The sequence below is a fragment of the Alosa sapidissima genome, chromosome 1 (genome assembly GCF_018492685.1).
Source record: "Alosa sapidissima isolate fAloSap1 chromosome 1, fAloSap1.pri, whole genome shotgun sequence".
NCBI lineage: Eukaryota > Metazoa > Chordata > Actinopteri > Clupeiformes > Clupeidae > Alosa > Alosa sapidissima.
In genome coordinates, this window is record NC_055957.1 from 24,154,039 (window position 1) to 24,173,244 (window position 19,206).

Here is a 19,206-nt window from a genome sequence, read left to right on the forward strand (position 1 = left end):
TCAGTAAGCCTATATTTGTGTAGCCTACGTGCAAATGAATATCCTTGCTGAATGTTGTGACCCCGTCTGCGTGTTTAGTTTTCATGTCCTACAATTGTCGAGCAATTGTGCAAATCAGTCATGTTTTATTTCAGACAAAAGACAATGCGATGGGAGGCCAATGTAGGCTACATAACCTATCCATCAGAACGATGTTTAGTCCAAATATTTGCAATGTAGGCTAAGCATAAAAATAGTGTGGGCCTACATTTCTACAATACAGATTCGATAGTTACCCTCAAGCTGGAAATATTTTAGAATAGGCCTACTGTCTTAAAAATATATATTCGATTTTATCCAACAATAACAATTCAGATTGGATAGAGAAAACATCATGTCTCCAACACGTCTCTCACCATCTCCTAACTAAGGTAAGGTGTCCTAAACTAACCATAAACTACCTTCTTTTATAACACAAGCCGCTACAATTGCTAAACAATCCGGGTAACTTGGAGGTCCCAATTAAAGCGAACGCGACTTTTGAAGGGATAGCTTGAAGTTTTATTCAACGTTATGCTATAGGCCTTTTCTTAAGATGGCATTGAAAGTATTACTAAGTTTTATCAAGCTAGCCCCTTCATAAAAAAAACAATCTGTGTTTCAGACAAATTAATTGATCACGTGCTAGGCTACTGATCAAAACAAGCGATCTCAACGCACTACTCACACTGAACACCTAATTCAGACGCTCTATCTCAACACCTCGTAGGCTATACAAAGTTGTAGCGGAGCTCTGAAAACTTCCACCTTCTATTTTCATCAGTAGAGTGAGTCTGTAGATTGGTGTCAGCTTCGACACTGCATCCCCGCCTCTCTTCCTGTCTACCCATTTGTGAGCTGTATAAATCTCTCTCTCCCTCTCTTTCCCTCTCTCTCAGGAGTGTCAATCGGTGTGGTGTCAATCACAGCGGCGGCTTCTCTTTCATCTTTACGCTCGCAGTCACTGCAAGGAAGAGAACGGAGAGAGGAGGGGGAGGAGAGCTAGCTACTTTACAAACACATCTACAGCCGCTACATTACTCGTGGAGCGGCGCTCCAGTTTGGAACTCGGGTCCACAGCGCTTTACTCACGATAACTTAACCATTTTATAGCTTTATTACTGTTAAATGAACACGTTCAGATATGTATTCCGAATCTAGAAGAAGAAATGAACACTCGGCGAGTTATATTTAAAACACAGAGCACGCGCGTGAGTTTGTTACCTTTGTAGCGAATCCACGATTTTCGACTTTCTTTTCTTGTTTTTCTTATCTTAGTTACTTTTATCTCTTTTTCATTTTTTACAAGAGGACAGCTACTGGCTCCGAGGCTGAGAACGGGGAACTACACGAGACATCATTTCATGCGATTTTTGTTTAATTTTACCACGGGACCGTCAAGGGAGCAATTCAGTTTGTTTTCTTCCGCTTATTTATAAGGCACGTCTGAAGTCTAACTTTTGCCATTTTTAAAGAGCCAAACAGGAGTGTGTCACACTCGGAGCGCACACAAAATATCCGCTTGTAGCGATAACTTTTTTAATTTTCTTATTTTGGACTCCTAATAATTTGAAGAATCCACATAGCCTACAATTCAAACATCATAGCAAGCCAGCCGCACTCCTGTTGCTTTAGCCAAAACACAGCCAGCGTGTTTGCACGCCTTGTAATCACGCTAGGCTTAAAGCATAGATTGTATAACCTCTTTCTGGAATCTCTCAACTTTAAGTTTCGGGATTTTGAACCCCATTCGAACTGTGTGGGTGCTTGAATAAATCAAAATGCCACAGTTAGCCGGTGGAGGAGGCGGCGGGGACCCGGAGCTCTGCGCCACCGACGAAATGATTCCCTTCAAAGACGAAGGAGACCCACAGAAAGAACAGATATTCGCAGAGATTAACCACTCGGAAGAAGAAGGGGACTTGGCAGAAATCAAGTCCTCTTTAGTCAATGAGACGGAGATAAGCCCAAACAGCAACAGTCATGATGTGAGTAGGCTACTCTTTTCTTGCAATAAAACAATCGGTGTTTTTTATGTGTGAAATGTATGGCTCTGGCGACACAGGTGCGTCTTCATTTTTTAAAATGAATAATTGAGTAATAAACAGCAAGGCAAGACTAAATGCATAATTTCTTTAAACATAATTTATTATTATTGTTATTGTTATTTTATTAGCCTATTTATTATTATTATTATTATTATTATTATTATTATTATTATTATTATTATTATTAGTTGTGGTAGTATTATCAGCGTGCAAAAGGTTAGCCTTTTTTATATATATATATATATATACTAGGCCTATACAGTAAATCACTCTGTATAACCTTCGATGGATAAACTCAGAACCACATCAATTGCCAACTATAGAGGAATTTGTGATTTATTGAATGGGAAATCGTTGTTGCGTTTAGCTCTAGTTTTGCAGTATGAGCGAAACACTAATGTTAATTTAGAAAAATAAAATGATCTGGTTCATTCCAAAAGACATTTTTATGAAACGTAATGGGATATCTTTAATTTAGGCCTGCCAAACAAAAGACGTTTTTCTTTTTTGCAGATAAGCTTGTTGTCGTTTTAAGATATGTTTTACAACTTGAAATTATTATTTGGTCATATAACATTCTAGATATGCATTTTTTGCTTTTGGCACATTATTGACAAGTTCCAAAAGTGTCTTTGATCCACCTGGATATATGTTTATAATGTTCAAACGAAAATGCAATGAGTAGGGAAACCCATTCAGCTTCCATTGAAAGAAAATTGTACTGTCTTAAGTGTACTTTAATCATTATTTTGCAGCATCAAATTTCTTGCACTGGAACAGAATATGTTCATCTGAAATATGTTATTGCCATTGCATTTTATATAGTGCACCAGCTCTTTTGTGACTTTGTTTTTGTTAGTGTTGCTTTAGATGGAAAGCAGGGACCCACCCTAATTTGCCATTAAGCAGTGTTAATGAAACATGGTCCTCTTCCACATCTCCTGCACATACTGACACAAAGGAAAATGAAATGAAGGGCTGGATGTTAATTGGGAATCCAGTGAAGTTGCCTGACTCTGCTGCAAGGCACCCTAAGGGAGCTGAACTCTAGGTCTTTTTTAACCAATTCTGTTTTAAGGGAGAAGGAGGAGGAGGTCTGTGGGTATGTCTTTAGATTTGGTGGCTTTCAGAACCACCGTATTCTGCAAAGTATTGTTTACCGTTGTACTGTTAGAAATGTTATTAGCAATGAACCCAGCAACAAACTCAGCAGGTTACGAGCTATTCGTTTATGACCAAATTTCTGAAAGAATATATAGCCTGCACATTAAATTAATCTCAGCAATTTAGATGTGATAATAATATATAGTAGTCATTTGGATGCCATAATGCTCATTCTACCCTCTTTCTTAGTCTCTCACTCAATCCTGTAATTTCATTATTTGTCTAAAAACAATATTTAGTTCCATAATGGTTAACAATGGTCTTAGCCTTTAACTCTCCTATTACTTCTTCACAGACAGGTAGACAGTCCCAGATACCCCAAGACTCATACCATGAAAAGCACAGAGATCTTTCAGATGATGGTAAGTGACTGTGCCTATGCCATATTTTAATTAGCCTTGATTTATGTATTTTGTTTCATTGTAGAAAATGCCAAATAATTGTGAAAGCCTTTCAAACATTCAACATTCTGGATTGGTATTTCACATTGAGTTATTGTTGCAGTAGGTCATTATATTGAAGCCACGGAAGCATTTAAAATGTGTTTAAATCATGTATTCCATTTTTGTTTCAAAACTGGATTTAATATATAGAAAAGATCAGATCAGATCATAAAATGGTAAAGCGCAATAGCATATCATTGCCTACCCATTAACCATTGCTTCCTTAGTTAGTATTTTCATGCCAAGGCTTTTCCTTGCTTTAGCTATCTAACTGTAGAGGTCAGGACATGTGCCATCAGGGTCAGCCAGCGGACTCAGCCCCGTCCCCGTCACAACATGCCCCCCTCACACGTAAGCTCAGCCACTATCGTCACTGACAACATGTTGCTGTGGTGTTCACTTGATCTTACTCTGACCACCCTCCCCACACACACACACACCCTGCAACCCTCTGACACCGAGCCGGGGCACAATAGCACTGACGTGAAGTGTGTCGCCTCCTTTTGTGCTCATGTTTCTGTGGATATACCCCCACCTTTCTTAGACTCCAAACACCTCACCCGTCTGTGTGCCGTCAATGCCCCTCCAGTTCTCACTGCTGTAGAGAGAGGCTATCTGAGACGCGCGTGGCAGCCCCTTTACAGGCGAGGGCCCAGTGAGCTCTCCGTCCTGAGGAGCATGCTGCACTCTGATGGCAGACGACAGCAAACAGTGGGGGCGCCTCATGTTTTGACACGAGTCTGTGTTGCCCTTAATTGTGGCTAATTAGCACGTAGGGGCTCCATTGTTCCCATTGAATGTCATCGGCCTCCTCCCATGAAGCGAGACAAGGTCACAAACAAAAGGCATAGTGAAACGGGTCAAATTAATTCAGTGTAATCGTACTACTTAACTAAGTTTCCCTGGCATTTATAAGAAAACTTTTAAATAAACTCATAATAAGAAACTCTTTAGTATGTGGTCTGTTTGTCCCTTTTAACATTAGAGTAATACAAACAAGCTAGCTTCATCATGCTAGTTTTTTTCAGTGGTTAATTTCCCTTGTATTAGCATGGTTCACTTGTAGCAAAATGTCTACATGTAATGGTTGAATTTATATGCATAAATGTTATGTGACGTTTCTATAGCTTTAGGTGAGTGTCCTCAGTCTGAAACCTATCGCTTATGAATGGCTCATCTGTCACCCTTTACAGGCAAGCATCAAGACATGTACAACAAAGGGCACCCATATTCTGGCTATCCAGGCTACATCATGATGAACATGAACAATGACTCGTACATGAACAACGGCTCACTCTCACCACCCATGGCCAGAACGGTGAGTTATGTTACTTCTTGCTGCACTCCTGATTTCCCCATTCATATGGCTTTACAGATGCAGTGTGCTCTCTGTCTCCCATCTTAGTTCAGGGTCAAGTTTTCAGTAGGGTTTCTACCCACCCATAGCTCATGTTGTGATTTTTTTGATGGTCACTTTTTAATTGGATGCTGGACATTGCTGTACGTTCTTACATGGTATGTCCTATCTCACAGGTCGTATGTGTTCGCTCTTATTATTGCATAGGGAACGCGCAAATTGCAAAACATAAACCGAAATTATCAGACACAAAGCCATGGCGTGTTAAATTGCACACCATCTCCTTCACATCTCTGAAATGGAGTTTATACAGTCAGCATTAGGCTTTGCTTGTGTGTATTGAGACAAAAAGACATTCTGTGCTGGATCTTCTGGTCCTCACAGTCCTACTTCTCCATCTGTCCTGTTTGCAAATTTCAAAAAGAGACAGACAATGTAAAAAAGGAGCCGGTGGACACGCTAGCAGCTGCCCACCCTAATCCTGTTTGGTGGTTTTTGTGTGAGGAAGACACCCTGTCTGGATATGGCCGGCTGCCTCTCGGAGCCAGCAGGCTGTGGCTGCAGCTCAGGCCTGCCTGTGGAGCATAGAGAGCGCACTCATCACATGCATTGTTCAGGGTGCGAAAGCCCCTCGCTAGCGTCTGCTGCGCTGCCGCCCGTGTCTGCACCCGGTGCTGGAGTTAACACAGGTGGCTGTCGCCATGCCTGGACGTGAAAAATCGCAGACAATCACCAAACCTCAGCAAAGCTAGTTCTGCTCCAATGTCACTGGGATGATGTGTTTAGAAGGCAGTGGGATAGTCCTCAGACCATCAGTTGGATTTGATGTCATTAAGTTGAAAGCGTGAGACCAGTGTGAAAACGTGTGTTTACGGCGTTATTTAGGCATGTGCACTGAGAGAGTTCTGCTCTGATGCTGGCTGATGAGTTAACTACTGTGGGGATTTTACACTCTTTCTTTTAAGCATGTTTTATGTGATATGAGACAGTCTGAAGCATGTTTTTGGGTTAATGAATTATTATTATTAACCATGCCATCTTGTCACTGTGTTCTGCCAGTTCTCAAATGAAACAGTAGTCATCATTTTTATAATCCGCCTGGGCTGTCACTCACTGGGCCGTAGTCTCTCTCTCTCTCTCTCTCTCTCTCTCTCTCTCTCTCTCTCTCTCTCTCTCTCTCTCTCTCTCTCTCTGTCTGTCTGTCTGTCTGTCTGTCTGTCTGTCTTTCCACACTCTTCCTCACTGCTGTATGGATCAAATATGTGGATAGACACAGTATCTCCGAGGCTTGGGATTGGTTTTCACGGACATCAAAGGCAGCTTCCCTTTTCCCTCCTCCTCCTCATTACCCCCTCAAGTTTGGATGGATTTCCATTGACCATGACATTCCTGGGCCTGCTTGCCCACCCAGTTGCACTGCTGCTGTTGTTTCTGCTGCTGTTTTCTGACAGGGGTCGCTTTCTGCAGCACAGTTCAGGGTTAGCTTAGAGCCCTGTCCCTCAGCGTCACGGGCCTTGGTGTGACGACGACTACGATTCCGCTGTTTTACCTATCTCGAAACCCGTATTTCATCAATGGTTGGGCTCTAATTAATTGTAAAACAAAGTGGTGTTTTTGTGGAATTGTAGTAACTCTACCTAAAAACAATGTACCCAATCTGTTGGATAAGAAGGGTGGCATGTGTTTGGATTTCATTTGATGGCATAATATGTTGTCCCCTGTGTGTGTGTCAGCTGTAGGAGGTCGTGCGAGGTTTTACTTTCACATATTGGACTGTTTAAAGTGTGTGCGATTGTTTGCCTCTCTGTTTGCTGGTTGCCGCCTGGTCACTACCAAAGTCTGCGTGCACTGCCGTCTCGCATTTCTTGAAGCAGCCTGTGGACCAACGTTCAACATCCAACATCCAGCCTTTAGGCTCTAGCTGTTAATGCACTCCAGAGGCAAACATGCATGTAGTAGTGCTGTTGTTGTGGTGTCTGCGGACTGTGTGTACCCTAAGGAGGCCTCTAACACTGGACGCTCGTCTAAACCGAGCTGGCGTGATGCATTGCTCAGCAGGACTGTTGAGTACTCATGATAAGACCTGTTATTGAAGTTGACCCCTAATATCCTCTTAAAAACATTGTCCAGTTGCATTTAGCCTATTGTTTGGAAATATACTTTTACTGTGTTTGACTATCTTCACAGTAGTGGCTTTTTGTCAAAAAGTATTTTGAGTTTGACACAGTCCAGTGTCAGGTATGGAGAGTTGTGTTCTGGTCGGCCAGCCAGCCCATACAGTGTGTTGGCCTTCGGTGTCGAGTGTAAATGGGTCTGCTGGTGAAGATTTAAAGCAGGTTTTTGGCACTGGTGTGGTCCCTGCCCCTTCAGTCTCCCTTCCCCCAGCGCCAGGACCCAGTGGCCATAAAGCTGTGGGGAGAAACTCCCGCTTCTCTTTGATGTGGGACGTGACGGATCTCCTGCACCGTGCGGATGTGCCATGGAATCACAAGCCCCACAAACCCAGGCTTACTAACAGGATTTAACCCAACACTGCCTGGGCTTGTGTGTGTGTGTGTGTGTGTGTGTGTGTGTGTGTGTGTGTGTGTCTCTCCACCTTCCTGGGCTCGTGTGTGTGTGTGTGTGTGTGTGAACGGGAACCTCCCAGCAAACCAAAACACAACTTCCCTGTGCTGTATTTGTTAATTGTAGGATTTGTTGTTTCTATCCTGAACATGGCTCAATTCACAACCTCTACTTCTCACTGAGGCAGATTTAAATAAAAATGCACCAGAGAAATAGTATTCATGTTTCAAATGAATACTTCAAATTCATGAATTTCACAAAGTGTGTGTCTGTGTGTGTATGTCCACATGTATGCACTGTTCAATATTTACCTAAGACAAACCGTATCCACCCCTTTGTCCCATACCATACGCACATGAGCTGAGAGGTGGAGGAGGAGGCGGCGGTGTGCTCAGGTCATGTGCATGAGGAGCTCGCCAGCGTGCACAGAGCTCCGTTGTGCTCTCCGTGTGCTGTGCTGTAGCGCGGCGTAACGTTAGGGGACAGCAGCGCCCTCGTGTCATCTGCTCTCCAGCTCCTCCTGATCGCCCACATGCCTGGACCTCACAGGGCGCTCCTGCCCCCAGGCCTTTCAAGTGTTCCAGCACAGCACACCCAGGCCTTATAAACAGCGCCATCGATACCTCATTTGCATCCAACACTGCCATGTTGCAGAAAAGAAACGCCGGCATATTGGATCCATGTGTCCTCTCTCTTCTTGGAAAAGCGACCCCTAACAATGTCTTGAGTTTGGCATTTTTGAAATGTCCTATTCAAGCAAAATACAGCTGAGACATTTTGTATCAGATGGCAACATCAAAGTACTTGGCATCACGATTATGAGGAAAGGGCTTTTTTTCTGAAAGCCACACTTCTTTATGTGGGCTTCTTAATTATTCTTTTGGTTTAGATTTTTTCCCTTCAAGAAAAACCTAGCTGTTAGTATATGGCAGCTGAAGTTGACTGTTCTGTGTGTGTGTGTGTGTGTGTGTGTGTGTGTGTGTGTGTGTTATACACAGATGTTTAGATCTGCAGATAAATTCCTTTTTTCCAAAACAATATCCTATCAGAATATCGCAAATATTTGCAGAAAGTTTCCAATTAGGAGAGTATTTTCAATCATTTTGTTTTGTCAGTCGGAACTATAGTTCAAACGTGGCCATGCTACGTAGAGTGTGAGTGCAGCCCAGTGTGTTGGTCAGCTGTGGGCTGTGTGTGAGTGCCGCTGTGCCGCTGGCTCCCTCTCCTTCCTGCCCGACCAGCTGCCGGGCTCCTGTCACTCCGCACCCCGAGCGCGACCTCGAGCAGCGGAGCCGCGATGTCATAGTTGTCATCACGCCGGACGTCCTCATTGTGACTGCGTGGTCCCGGGGCTGACCTCCACGACACCCCTGCGGGTGCTCTCCCCAACGCTTGTCGCTGTTGTCTCCATCACAGCGTGGTCCTGCCATCCCAAACACAGCTGCCTCAGATGAAGATGTCATCACGTTTGGGTTTTGTTGCTGGAAATGAAGGAGAACGGCAGCGCTCGGATCCCTGAAGTTTTTGCATTTTGAAGAAAACAAACACGTCTTTTAAAGACTCCTTGCTCACAGTTGTTAAAGATTCCTTGCTCGTTGTTTAAGTCAGTCATGTGGTTGTTCACTGAGGTCCTTAAATGTAGATTTTGGGTGGTGAAAGTTTTCGTGGCGCTCTGATCAGGGTGTCAGAGAGTGACGGGGTGGCCGCTGGCTTGATGGTGGGGGGGGGGTATGCACATGGGGCGCGGGGGCTCTCCTCTCTTCTCTACTTCACAGGGAGGCACAAGCAAGAGGAGTTCTCTCAGAGCCGAGGGTGGAGTGATGATCAATAGCAGCTCTGTTGCAAGAGGTTTTGCCTCTCACTCCTCTCCTCTCCGCTTCTCTCCTCTTTGCTTCTCTTTCTTACTTGCTCTAGCTCGCTCGCTCGCTCTTTTCATATTTTTTTCAGAAGCTCATTATTTTTGCTCTGCTGTGGGTGTGTGAGTAAAGGAGCCTCCCATGCTCTGTGGATCTGACAGTGCTGAAATATTAATGGTCCCTGGTGTAGGAGTTTGGTAAAGGCCCTTACAGTGCTGCAGTACAAAGGGTGCCTTGCCACCAGGCTTTATTAGCCAAGCTGTTAAACGGATAGATGGATACAACTCCTTTTTTCCTTTCACTCTTTTTTTTTTTTTTTCTTGTACTGTGCACATCAAACCATTTCTTTTCCCCCAGCCTTATTCAAGCTCCTAGATACAGAGATACAGAGGGACTCAATGAGAAACAGTGTTTTTGTTTCTTGAACTCTAGTCGTCTTCATTGCCTTTCATTTGAATTCTCTCTCTCTCTCTCTCCTTTTCTCTCTTTCTTTCTCTCTTTCTCTGTGACTCTCTGACTCTGTTCCAGCCTGTGAGGGAAGAACGGGAGGGAAGGAGGGAGGGCTTTGCTATCAATTCATTTTGTGTGGTCTGGTCCATAAAAAACACCCTGTTCTTTGAATGTTAAAAGAGCCTGTCTTTAATTTTTGGGAAACCCATAAACGTTTGTCGCTCCTTTCATATCTGCCCCTGAATTGAAAACAAATGCTGTATTTTTTCCCCTTCCCTTTGAACTGCCCAATTACGGAGTTGTGAAAATAAAAATCACTCCGTCGATCTCGCACCCTCTGTTTTCCTGCTCTACACTTCTCTCTTTTTATTCCACTCTTTCCCTTTCTCTTTTTCTTTTCCTCTTTTCTGTCTTTCTCTGTCCCCCCACCCCTTTATTTTGCTCCTTCAGTTTTCTCTCTTCCTTTTCACTCCTTTTTTCACCCCTCGTCTCTCCCCCTTGTTTTTGAAGAAGAGGAGGGGGGGGGGATCACTGATGTCAAAGTCAAAACCAAGAGCATTAAGAAAACTGGCGAAATGCAATACAGCTGCAATCCGACATGACGCTGGAAAATGGGGCTGAGGAGCAGAGAGGCTCGGCGTATTCCCAGGGCGCGCAACTGCTCGCGGCCTTGGCTTTGATCTCTTCAAAGCCTCCTGCCTCCTACTAGATGGAGAGGCTTGGCTGCTGCTCGTGAGCGAGAGGGAGAGAGAGAGCGGGAGAGGGAAGGAGAGAGAGAGAGAGGGGGGGGGTGGATTTAGAGAGGGGGAAGGGAGGAGGGTTGTGTGTGTTGGAAGGAGGATGGGGAGGGAGGAAAGGAGGCAGGGAGGGGGGGGGGGGGCTGTAGTCTTTTCCTTTCCAGGCTGAAATCAATCACAGTGCCGGAGCAATTATGTGTAATTCAACGAGGGCTCAGATTAGTGGGTTTGTTACCTGAGCGACTGTGTCTGTAATCTCCGCGACACACCGTCCGTCTCCCCAGCAAAGGAAGGCCGGACCGAGGGGGAGGTGGGGCAGGAGGAAGGGAGGAAAGGAGGGAGGGAGGCAGGCGCTGAAAATGGAGCCATGCTGCCGTCCAGCAGAGCAGAAAATGGGGACACAAAGGGGTGATTACACTTGCAGATGTCCCCGTGTTTAGCGCGGGGGGCTGTTTTGGTGGCGTGAACACTGAGGTTGCAAGCGAGCTAACGAGGCGCTCCTTTGTGGCGGAGCGTGTGCCCAGAGCCCACCCCCTTGCCGCCCTGTTGCCACCCTTGGCACTGGTGCACACAGTGTCCACCTCTCCCTAGGCGCCCAATTTGCTCTGGCTGGAGAGAGCCCGCAGTGATGGGTGAATGGCCACAGACGAGACGGCCACAAACTAACTAACACGCGTCCACTCTTCCTTCTCCTACTGCAACCCACTCCTCCAAACTTCCTCTTTTTTTTTTTTTCTCTGCTCATTTGTAGGTGAGTTGAGTTTTTGTTTTCTGTTTTTGGAGGACAGCATTTTTAATTGACAGTTTTCCCCTTCTCAGGGGGATTTTTTGTGTTCTCCAGAAAATATTGATTGCTTTCAGACAAAGTTGTGATAATGCGCCTTTTAATTTAGTTTCACTTAAATTTAGTGAAATTTAGCTTTTTGTTCACAATGTTGTCTTAGGTCTGCTATGTGTATGACTTACACTTACTTTTTCTTTCTTTCTTTCTTTCTTTCTTTCTTTCTTTCTTTCTTTCTTTCTTTCTTTCTTTCTTTCTTTCTTTCTTTCTTTCTTTCTTGTTTCACTTCTCCTTGTTCCTCTGTGCTGTCTGCAGGATTGTGCAGTGAGTGCTGCTCTTAGAGTAGAAGGAGAGCGGCTCTTTGTTTACTCCACGACAGTCACTTGATGCAGGATGATGAAACCCATAAAAATATTCCGCAAGAATGTGTTTGTTCATCTGATCAGGGCTTGTGTGTGCGACTCGTGCCTTTGATCAGCCTCTGCGGTGGCTATTAAAGGCAACTCCGTTTCCCATGGGATGTACACATTTAAGAAAATTAGATTTCCAGCTTTGTTAAAGGACTAAGAGGCAAAGATATTGATGGCTGTTAATTTACTAAGAGTCTAGCACCACTGAGCAGGAGCAGGAGCATGCTGAAGTAGTGTGACTGGTTGGCTCAGTTATACTGGGGTTTTGAGTGATAAAACTGAATTTTAAATGTCAACAGGATTATTTTCATTTTTATCTTTGCTGTGCTGCGACTCATTTCATTATAAACACAACAGCTTTTTCTGTCTAAACTTGTATGGGGAGCTCTCTGTCAACCAGTGGGGGTTTGATTGATTCGGGGGCTGTGGCCACGGGGTGGGGGCTGGGATGGCCTTACCCGCACAGGGGGGGCAGGTGAACCTTTTCATGTCCACCCAAAGCAGGGACATCAGAGGCGAGGCTGCCACTTTGAGTTGCCAGCCATCAAACAATGCATCAAAATATCAAATCGATTCTGCTGGCCCTGAGCCTCAGCCAGATCAAAGCAGCCAAAGAACGTGCTACCATCACAAAAACACACTGCATCCTGGGTAAAAAAAAAGAGAATGGAAAAGGTGCAAGGTCTCCGGAAGACACAGCATACATGCGCAGAACGATCCACTTTCGAGACTCTCCATGGCATACCTTGATGCCACGGCTCCTCTTGGGGCCTGTGAGGTGCAGGTGATTCCTCTGATGTGCTGCCCACTCCTGGAGGCATCACGGAGGGGTCACACTGACCTGGATGAGATCACTGCCCTTCCTCTCCCCTTGGGTCTTCTAGAGAAAATAGCAGCCACGATGCTGCATTCTGAGATAAAAACTAATCTGTTCAGCAGGCTGCCCAGCTGCTTAGCCTCAAAAAGAGATCTTGTATATTTACTGCCTTTTATGTTTTGATCTATTTAAGTTTACTGATTATTTGTTCTTGATTATTAAGAAGCAATGTTTCAATTTTCCCTGTCAGCTGGCCATAATTCATGCAAAAGGATTCGGCCTACACAGAAGTTGAATTGGCCTAAAGGTTTGCCCCCCTGATCCTAACCTTTGTCTTGGATCCAATAGTGAGAGCATGACGTACAATAGAGGCAAGGCCCAGTGCCTACTTCACTCCTGTGTTTGGCCATGTTTGGACACACTCGTTGTGCTGTTTGCATAGAGTCAGACAAAAGCCACAAAAGAGCTCCGACAAAAGTAAGGCAAGGGGGAGGGGACACTCTTGTTGGCGAGTTGATTCTCAAGAGGTTGGTGAAGTGTTCCCCTAGTCATACATGGGAGGAGAATAGCCATTTGTTCACCAGGGATTACCTCCCTCTCTCTCACTCTGGCTCTGGCGCTTGCTCTTTCACTCTCTCTGTCTCTCTCTGCATCCTTGGCCACAAAAGCTGAGAACCCTGAAACTGTTTTTTAGTGTGTTGAAAAGCAGTGTCTAACTAGGTAATCCCTTTCAGTGCATAGAAGTAGTCCCACATTATTCAACAGCTACTAACATGGTATTGTTGCTTTCTTATTATAAAAGCCAATGACCGAGAAACCCATTAATAGTATTTATTCAGTGAATACGTTATCCCCATCCTAGCTTGTATTGATGCCCTTAAAACTCATATCAAATTATCACTGCTTTGTAGTACTGTTAACGTGACCAAGTGAAAGCCCGGTCCTCTTTCATCAGTTTTTTTTTTCCCAGAGCTTGTAAATGTTTAGTGTGAGCTAGTGCCAGTTCTGAAGCCCCTGCTCCACGCCATTAAGCTCCACCAGAGAGTAGTGCTGGGTATCATTTGTTAAGAGAGCGAGGGAGAGAGAGCGCGAGAGAGAGGGTAGCTACTGGGGGAAGTGGACCCCCTTTAGGTGTGAGCTTTCAAAGGTGGTGTGCTGAGGTGAAGAGGCCAAGGCTCGTGTTACAGAGAGGGGTCAAAAGTTCACCCAGGACGCCAGGCAGGTGTCAGGCCTGGAGCTGTGTGGGTTTAGCTGACTCTGTGAATGAGCTTGTTGATGGCCTGTTCGCGTTGCAGAATCTCTGAGCAGTGACTGACTGACCTCCAGTGTGCAGCCTGACTGGACCCAGTGTGTCACTGCTGCCTTATTGCTTTATTCTGCTGCCCATTCCCCTGCTGTTTTTTGTTCTTGTAATTTAGCTGCCTAGCCCAATGCCTGACTGTAGTTTCTGCCAAAGCAGAAAGCCTGGTGCCGATGTTTGTGTCTGTGAAACTAGGTCACTACTCGGCATGCCAGGCAGCCTCCATTCATATCCCGTCTTCCTCTCATTTCAAATGTGGTATTTGCGCGTGCGTACACACACACACACACACACACACACACACACACACACACACACACACACACACACAGAGTCCGCCCTGTCGTCACTTAGCTTGTGAGCATTCCTCCCATGGCAGTGTTTCCAGGGGGAGTCTGTGGGCTGCTGAGAGTAAGCCTCCTGCTCAGGTAGACCCTCACAAAGAGCCGCCAGAGCTCCATTTTCCCATCACCACCAGACTCCCAAATCCAGACTGACAGTCTTTCACGTGCACCCTACCTGTGCGAATGCGGAAGCACCTCTATCTAGGCACAGCAGGCAAATCCCCTCATTTCCTCACCATTCACAGATTTATGCATGCGGTTTGGTTCTGGGGTGACTATACAAGCAGTTTTTAAAATGCATGTCTTTATCATGCTTTTGTTCCCTTGTCATTGTGCAAGAGTGCTAGATGAGGGGGGGGTGAGGATAACCAACAGTTGATGACTCTCAGTTCTGTATGGGTTCCATCTTCGTGGAGCAGTTGGTTAGCAGCTCAGTCAGCTAACGGTAAACGCGCACAGTCTGTTTATGCAAAATTGCCAGTTGCCATAAATAGCTTTCACAGAGAGCTGGCAGGCGATTGCGATTGGAAAGAGACATAAAGCTGCTCAGCATGTTGGCACTGCTGTATGGGTTCACACAGACCGTCGACCTTCTTCCGTCTTTTGGGGCACTGCATCATCAGTAGCGGTGCTAAACCAGCTGAAGGTATATTTCCATGTAGTGTTTTTTTCCAGGGCTCCAGGTGTGTGGCCTGCAGGGGAGTCATTTGCCATGCTGATCATGTCAAAATGTGGGGCCTGAGCACGAGACCAGAAGGTCGCAGTGTGGATCTCATCTCCTCCCCTCCCCTCCCCTCCTGTCCCCCTCAAGCACAGGGAGGTGTGTGCCTATGCACTGGAGTTCTGCACAATGATCCTGCATATAGCAGAGACCATGTGTGTGAGAGACCTGGCACATTCTAGAAATTGTTGAGTGTGTGTATGTGTGTGAGTGCATGGTAGTCTCCTCACACACTGCTCTGGTCAGTGGGAGTAGTCAGTCCTGCTGGTAGTGCCTCTTCAGTGGAATGTTTGACCTTTCCTCGGTGCTTTGATGTGACCAGCTCCTGCTGTGATAATGAGCCCTGCGCCCGGCCGCAAGGTGAACATGCTGCAGGGGTGCCGAGCGCTCCGCCAAACCTACAGACAACCCATCCACAGCCCTCACATCCCAAACACGACGCCCACACAACCCTCTCACAACCTTCACCTCCTTGAATTTCCCCTGGGGATCAATAAAGTATCTATCTATCTATCTATCTCTATCTATCTATCTACCTCTGACGTGGGAAGCAGTCTATACGAGCAAGGGCCAAACTTGGATATAAGAAATTAAATCTGTATTGCAATCTCTTCTCCAGCACCAAAAAAGATCAGAGCGCAATCATGGAGGCGAGAGCAGCAAACAATGCTACTAATGATGTGACACTATTGTGGCATACTGCAAGCCCAATCAAACCAAGGACACATTTATTTATTTATTTAGGCATGCATTTATGTATGCATTTATGTATGTATTTATATATTTATTTTCAATTATGCCGTGACAAATTATGTGTGCAAATAAATCCAGCCGAAGGCATGGTGGTGTGGCCTAGCTCAGAGAGAGCAGTGGTATGATTTAGAGCTGGCTGTGTAATTGAGAGAGAGGGGAGAGCGAGAGACTCCATGCAGTCTCTTAGGCGCTGGAAGCATGCCATGGATGTATCACTGTGTGTTTGTTTTATGGTTTGCGTCTGTCAAAGCGCCGGGGCCACATATGCTGGTCATGTGGTTTTTCTCTGGGCGTTAACGGGATTTGTTTGATGTGAGTTCCTTTGGGGGGGAGGGGGGTGCATTCAATCTGAAGATGACAGCCTGAAAAGAGCGCTCTCTCTCTCTCTCCCTCCCTCTCTCTCTCTTTCTTTCTCTCTCTCTCTCTCCCTCTCTACTATTCAAGTTCCTGTACTTAGCCTTCTCATAACAATTAAAATGGAAATACTACCATTTTACATAAAACAGAACAGAAAGCAGAACATTTCAATCAGTGGTTTTCTGTGCTTTTTGGCTTGTATTCTATGAGGACAGACTTGACATGGAAAGCGCTGGAGAAAAACAAGTCTTGTAGCTAGTATCTAAAGGAGATTAGTGTATCACATCAATAATATATTTCCATAGAAAACACAGCATATTTGAAAATGGATGGCACTTCAATACAGACGTGTGTTTTTAAGCTCTTCACACTCTTGTCCACCAATGAAAATGTGTAGATGAAGTCTGTCCCATGTCCCATGTCCCCTCACAGAGGAGTCATCTGCGTTGGAGGATCACTGATGAGGCATTGAGCAGAAGAAAGGGAAAAGTAGAGCAGGGGGGGGGGGGGGTGGGGGGGGCTTCATGGATGTAAATTTCTCTCCAGGGCAGTCTTTCCTTGAGTTACCCTCCTCCTCCTCCTTCTTCTCTCCTTCCATCCCCTTGTTCGTCTCATTACCCAGGGCACGTGGCGCGTGATGCTGGCTCGCCTTTCTTCTCCATTAATTGGGTTCGGTTACATTAAGCCCCACGGCCAAGAGGCCATCCTGCCAATAACACATTCCATTTTCAACACTCCACTGAAGACCGGAGGCCTCGTTCCCCTCACACTGAATGCTAATTGGTTATTTATTTAAGTTTTCTCTCGGTCAAGCCTGTTCTCATTGACGGGAGACGTACCACTCTGCTCTATTTTTTTGATTTGAAACTATCTTTGGTCGTGTGAGAGGCCCCTCTAGTGAGTTGTGTGTTTTCACCTTTTGTTTTTGAAAGGTCATGCATTCCTCGGGACGTGAGTGGGAACACCTGGTCTGTCCTGCGCTCTCCATGTCTGTTCGGAGCAGGACAGGGTGTGTCGTTTTTTTATTTTATTCCTTCTCTCTCTTTGCCCATCCAAACATCAGGCAAACAGTGCTTTAGTCAGTGAAAACCCTGCTCTGCCTGTAAACTAATGTGTGGAGGGAGGGTATGTTTTAATGTTGTGAAAGGCTAATCTATTAGCAGTGTGCTCACATTGGAACATCTTCCTGCTCAAGAGACAACGAAAGCCTTATTCTTTGCGTGTGTGTGTGTGTGTGTGTGTGTGTGTGTGTGAGAGAGGGAGAGAGAGTGGGATTGAGTGGAGTGAGGGAAGGAGGGAGTTAAAGAGAGAGAAAATGACACACACTCCACATCCCTCTCTGCCTGTCTGTTTGAATATGTGTGGAAAGTCAAACAGAGCGCAGGTGAGCTTTGGGCAGGGTGAGTGGGGATGAGGGGGTTTCAGAGAGATTTAGCAGCATGGGAATCCGACGCCACCACTTCAGTCGCCATCTCCCCAACTGTTTGCAAAACACCTCGTACCGTTTTGAACACACACTTGATTGTAGCCGGGGGCATGAGGAGTCCTCATTGCATATAAATTACAGAAGTGGGAAGCGATTATTATAAAAATCCAGCTTCCTCGCTCCCCTTCTCCAGCACATCCCAATCCCCCCCGTCCCCCCCCCAACGCACAAGCGGGATAATTGAGTGTTGCACAAAAGGGTCTAGTAGCGTGTGGAGAACGCTGAGGGAACGCTAAGATAATTCTCTGGAAATGTTTAAAGTGCCGTCAGTGAGGGTTCGAGGTTGGGTTGGGGGGGGTTGATGTGATTGGAGTTCAACAGAGATTGCAGGCACTTTTAAATGGGCTGTTGAAAAACAGAATGCAGTTGGCGGGTTCCGTTGAGGTCAAGTTTGCAAGAGCGCCATGCCGAAGGGTGAGGAGGAAAAGCCTATGGACGAGCGTTGCCCTGCCTTAAGCAAACATGGCTAACGTGTTTTCTGGTTCTCCAAAAGGCCGTGTCTGTAAAGTGTTGGACTATTCTGTGTGAGTGGAACTAAATCGCCAGGGTTATGAGGGAGGAGTTTGGGCTTTTTAGCGCCTGACCCAAGTGCTTGGCTCTCTTCCTGCTAAAACTTTTCCCTCCATTTTTTTTTCCCCTCCTTGGCTTTCTATCTTTCCCGTTTTCCTCCTTTTCCCCTCTTCTCCTGTTCTCTTCATTCACTCTCCTTCTCTTCCTCTGTCTTTCTCTGTGTCTGACTGCGAGTGCTGGAGTTTCTGTAGGCTTGCTGCCAGTTTGAGTTCCGCACAATGAATTTCTCTTAAAACCACATCTGAGGCACTTTTTAAGAGGGCCCCGGCCAAGCCTGGTTATAAAATTCCAAATGGAAACGCTTCTTTTCAATCCGCGCCGCCTCTCTGAAAATATGAATAGAAAGGCCTAAGCCTATTATTTCTCCTTCACAATAAAAAAAAAAGGGGGACCTCCATCCCCACCGCCCAGCCTGTGAAAGTTTCACGGCGGCCGGATCAGAGGATAAATCGCTATGACATCGCATGACCCGAGACTGTGGTCAGTCAAGGCTGTCCAACCACTTCCCTGGGGGGCTTTAGCAAAAGTGTTTTTGTTTAATATGACACATTGCTGGAAGGGGAAGAGGACAGGCGCCACATTTGATAAAACCACCTGGAAGGATTTGACTTGTCTCTGCTGCTCGTGTTAGATCACCCTGAATGACTCGCTCGTCTTTTTCCTTTTTTCCATTCTCTCTCTCTCTCTCTCTCTCTCTCTCTCTCTCTCTCTCTCTCTCTCTCTCTCTGCTTCCTCCTCCCCCCTCCATCAGTGAAACCATGGTGGGCCCAGCCCTTCCTGACTGTATTAAAAGCAACCAGAGAAACCTCCATCTCCCTGTAATTATTAGTGCTGGGTTGGTCCTGCTGGCAAAACATCAAGCCACTAACATTAGCACACCGACAGTTTATATGTACGGTGTTCCAATTTAATTGGTAATTTTAGGTTCATTTCCTGGTGGTTCAAGTGGCGCTCGATTGCAGCGTTGCACACGGGCTTAAGCGATGATGTATTGGTCACAGAGGCCTACAGTTTTGCTGGTGGATTTCC

At 45.7% G+C, this 19,206-nt stretch overlaps 1 protein-coding gene across 10 annotated transcripts in view; it reads left to right on the top strand.

Moving 5' to 3' along the window:
* Nucleotides 1-841: 841 nt before the first annotated feature.
* Nucleotides 842-19,206, top strand: part of lef1 (lymphoid enhancer-binding factor 1) — a 38,249-nt gene continuing 19,884 nt past the window's right edge. For 4 of the 10 annotated variants that reach the window (XM_042105439.1, XM_042105444.1, XM_042105448.1 and 1 more), the window contains exons 1-3: nt 842-2,006; nt 3,526-3,592; nt 4,867-4,991. In XM_042105439.1, the coding sequence (XP_041961373.1) occupies nt 1,800-2,006; nt 3,526-3,592; nt 4,867-4,991 (399 nt within the window). In that variant the 5' untranslated portion in view covers nt 842-1,799. The remainder of the gene's footprint in view (nt 2,007-3,525; nt 3,593-4,866; nt 4,992-19,206) is intronic. The other 6 variants (XM_042105466.1, XM_042105468.1, XM_042105474.1 and 3 more) reach the window with 2 other exon arrangements.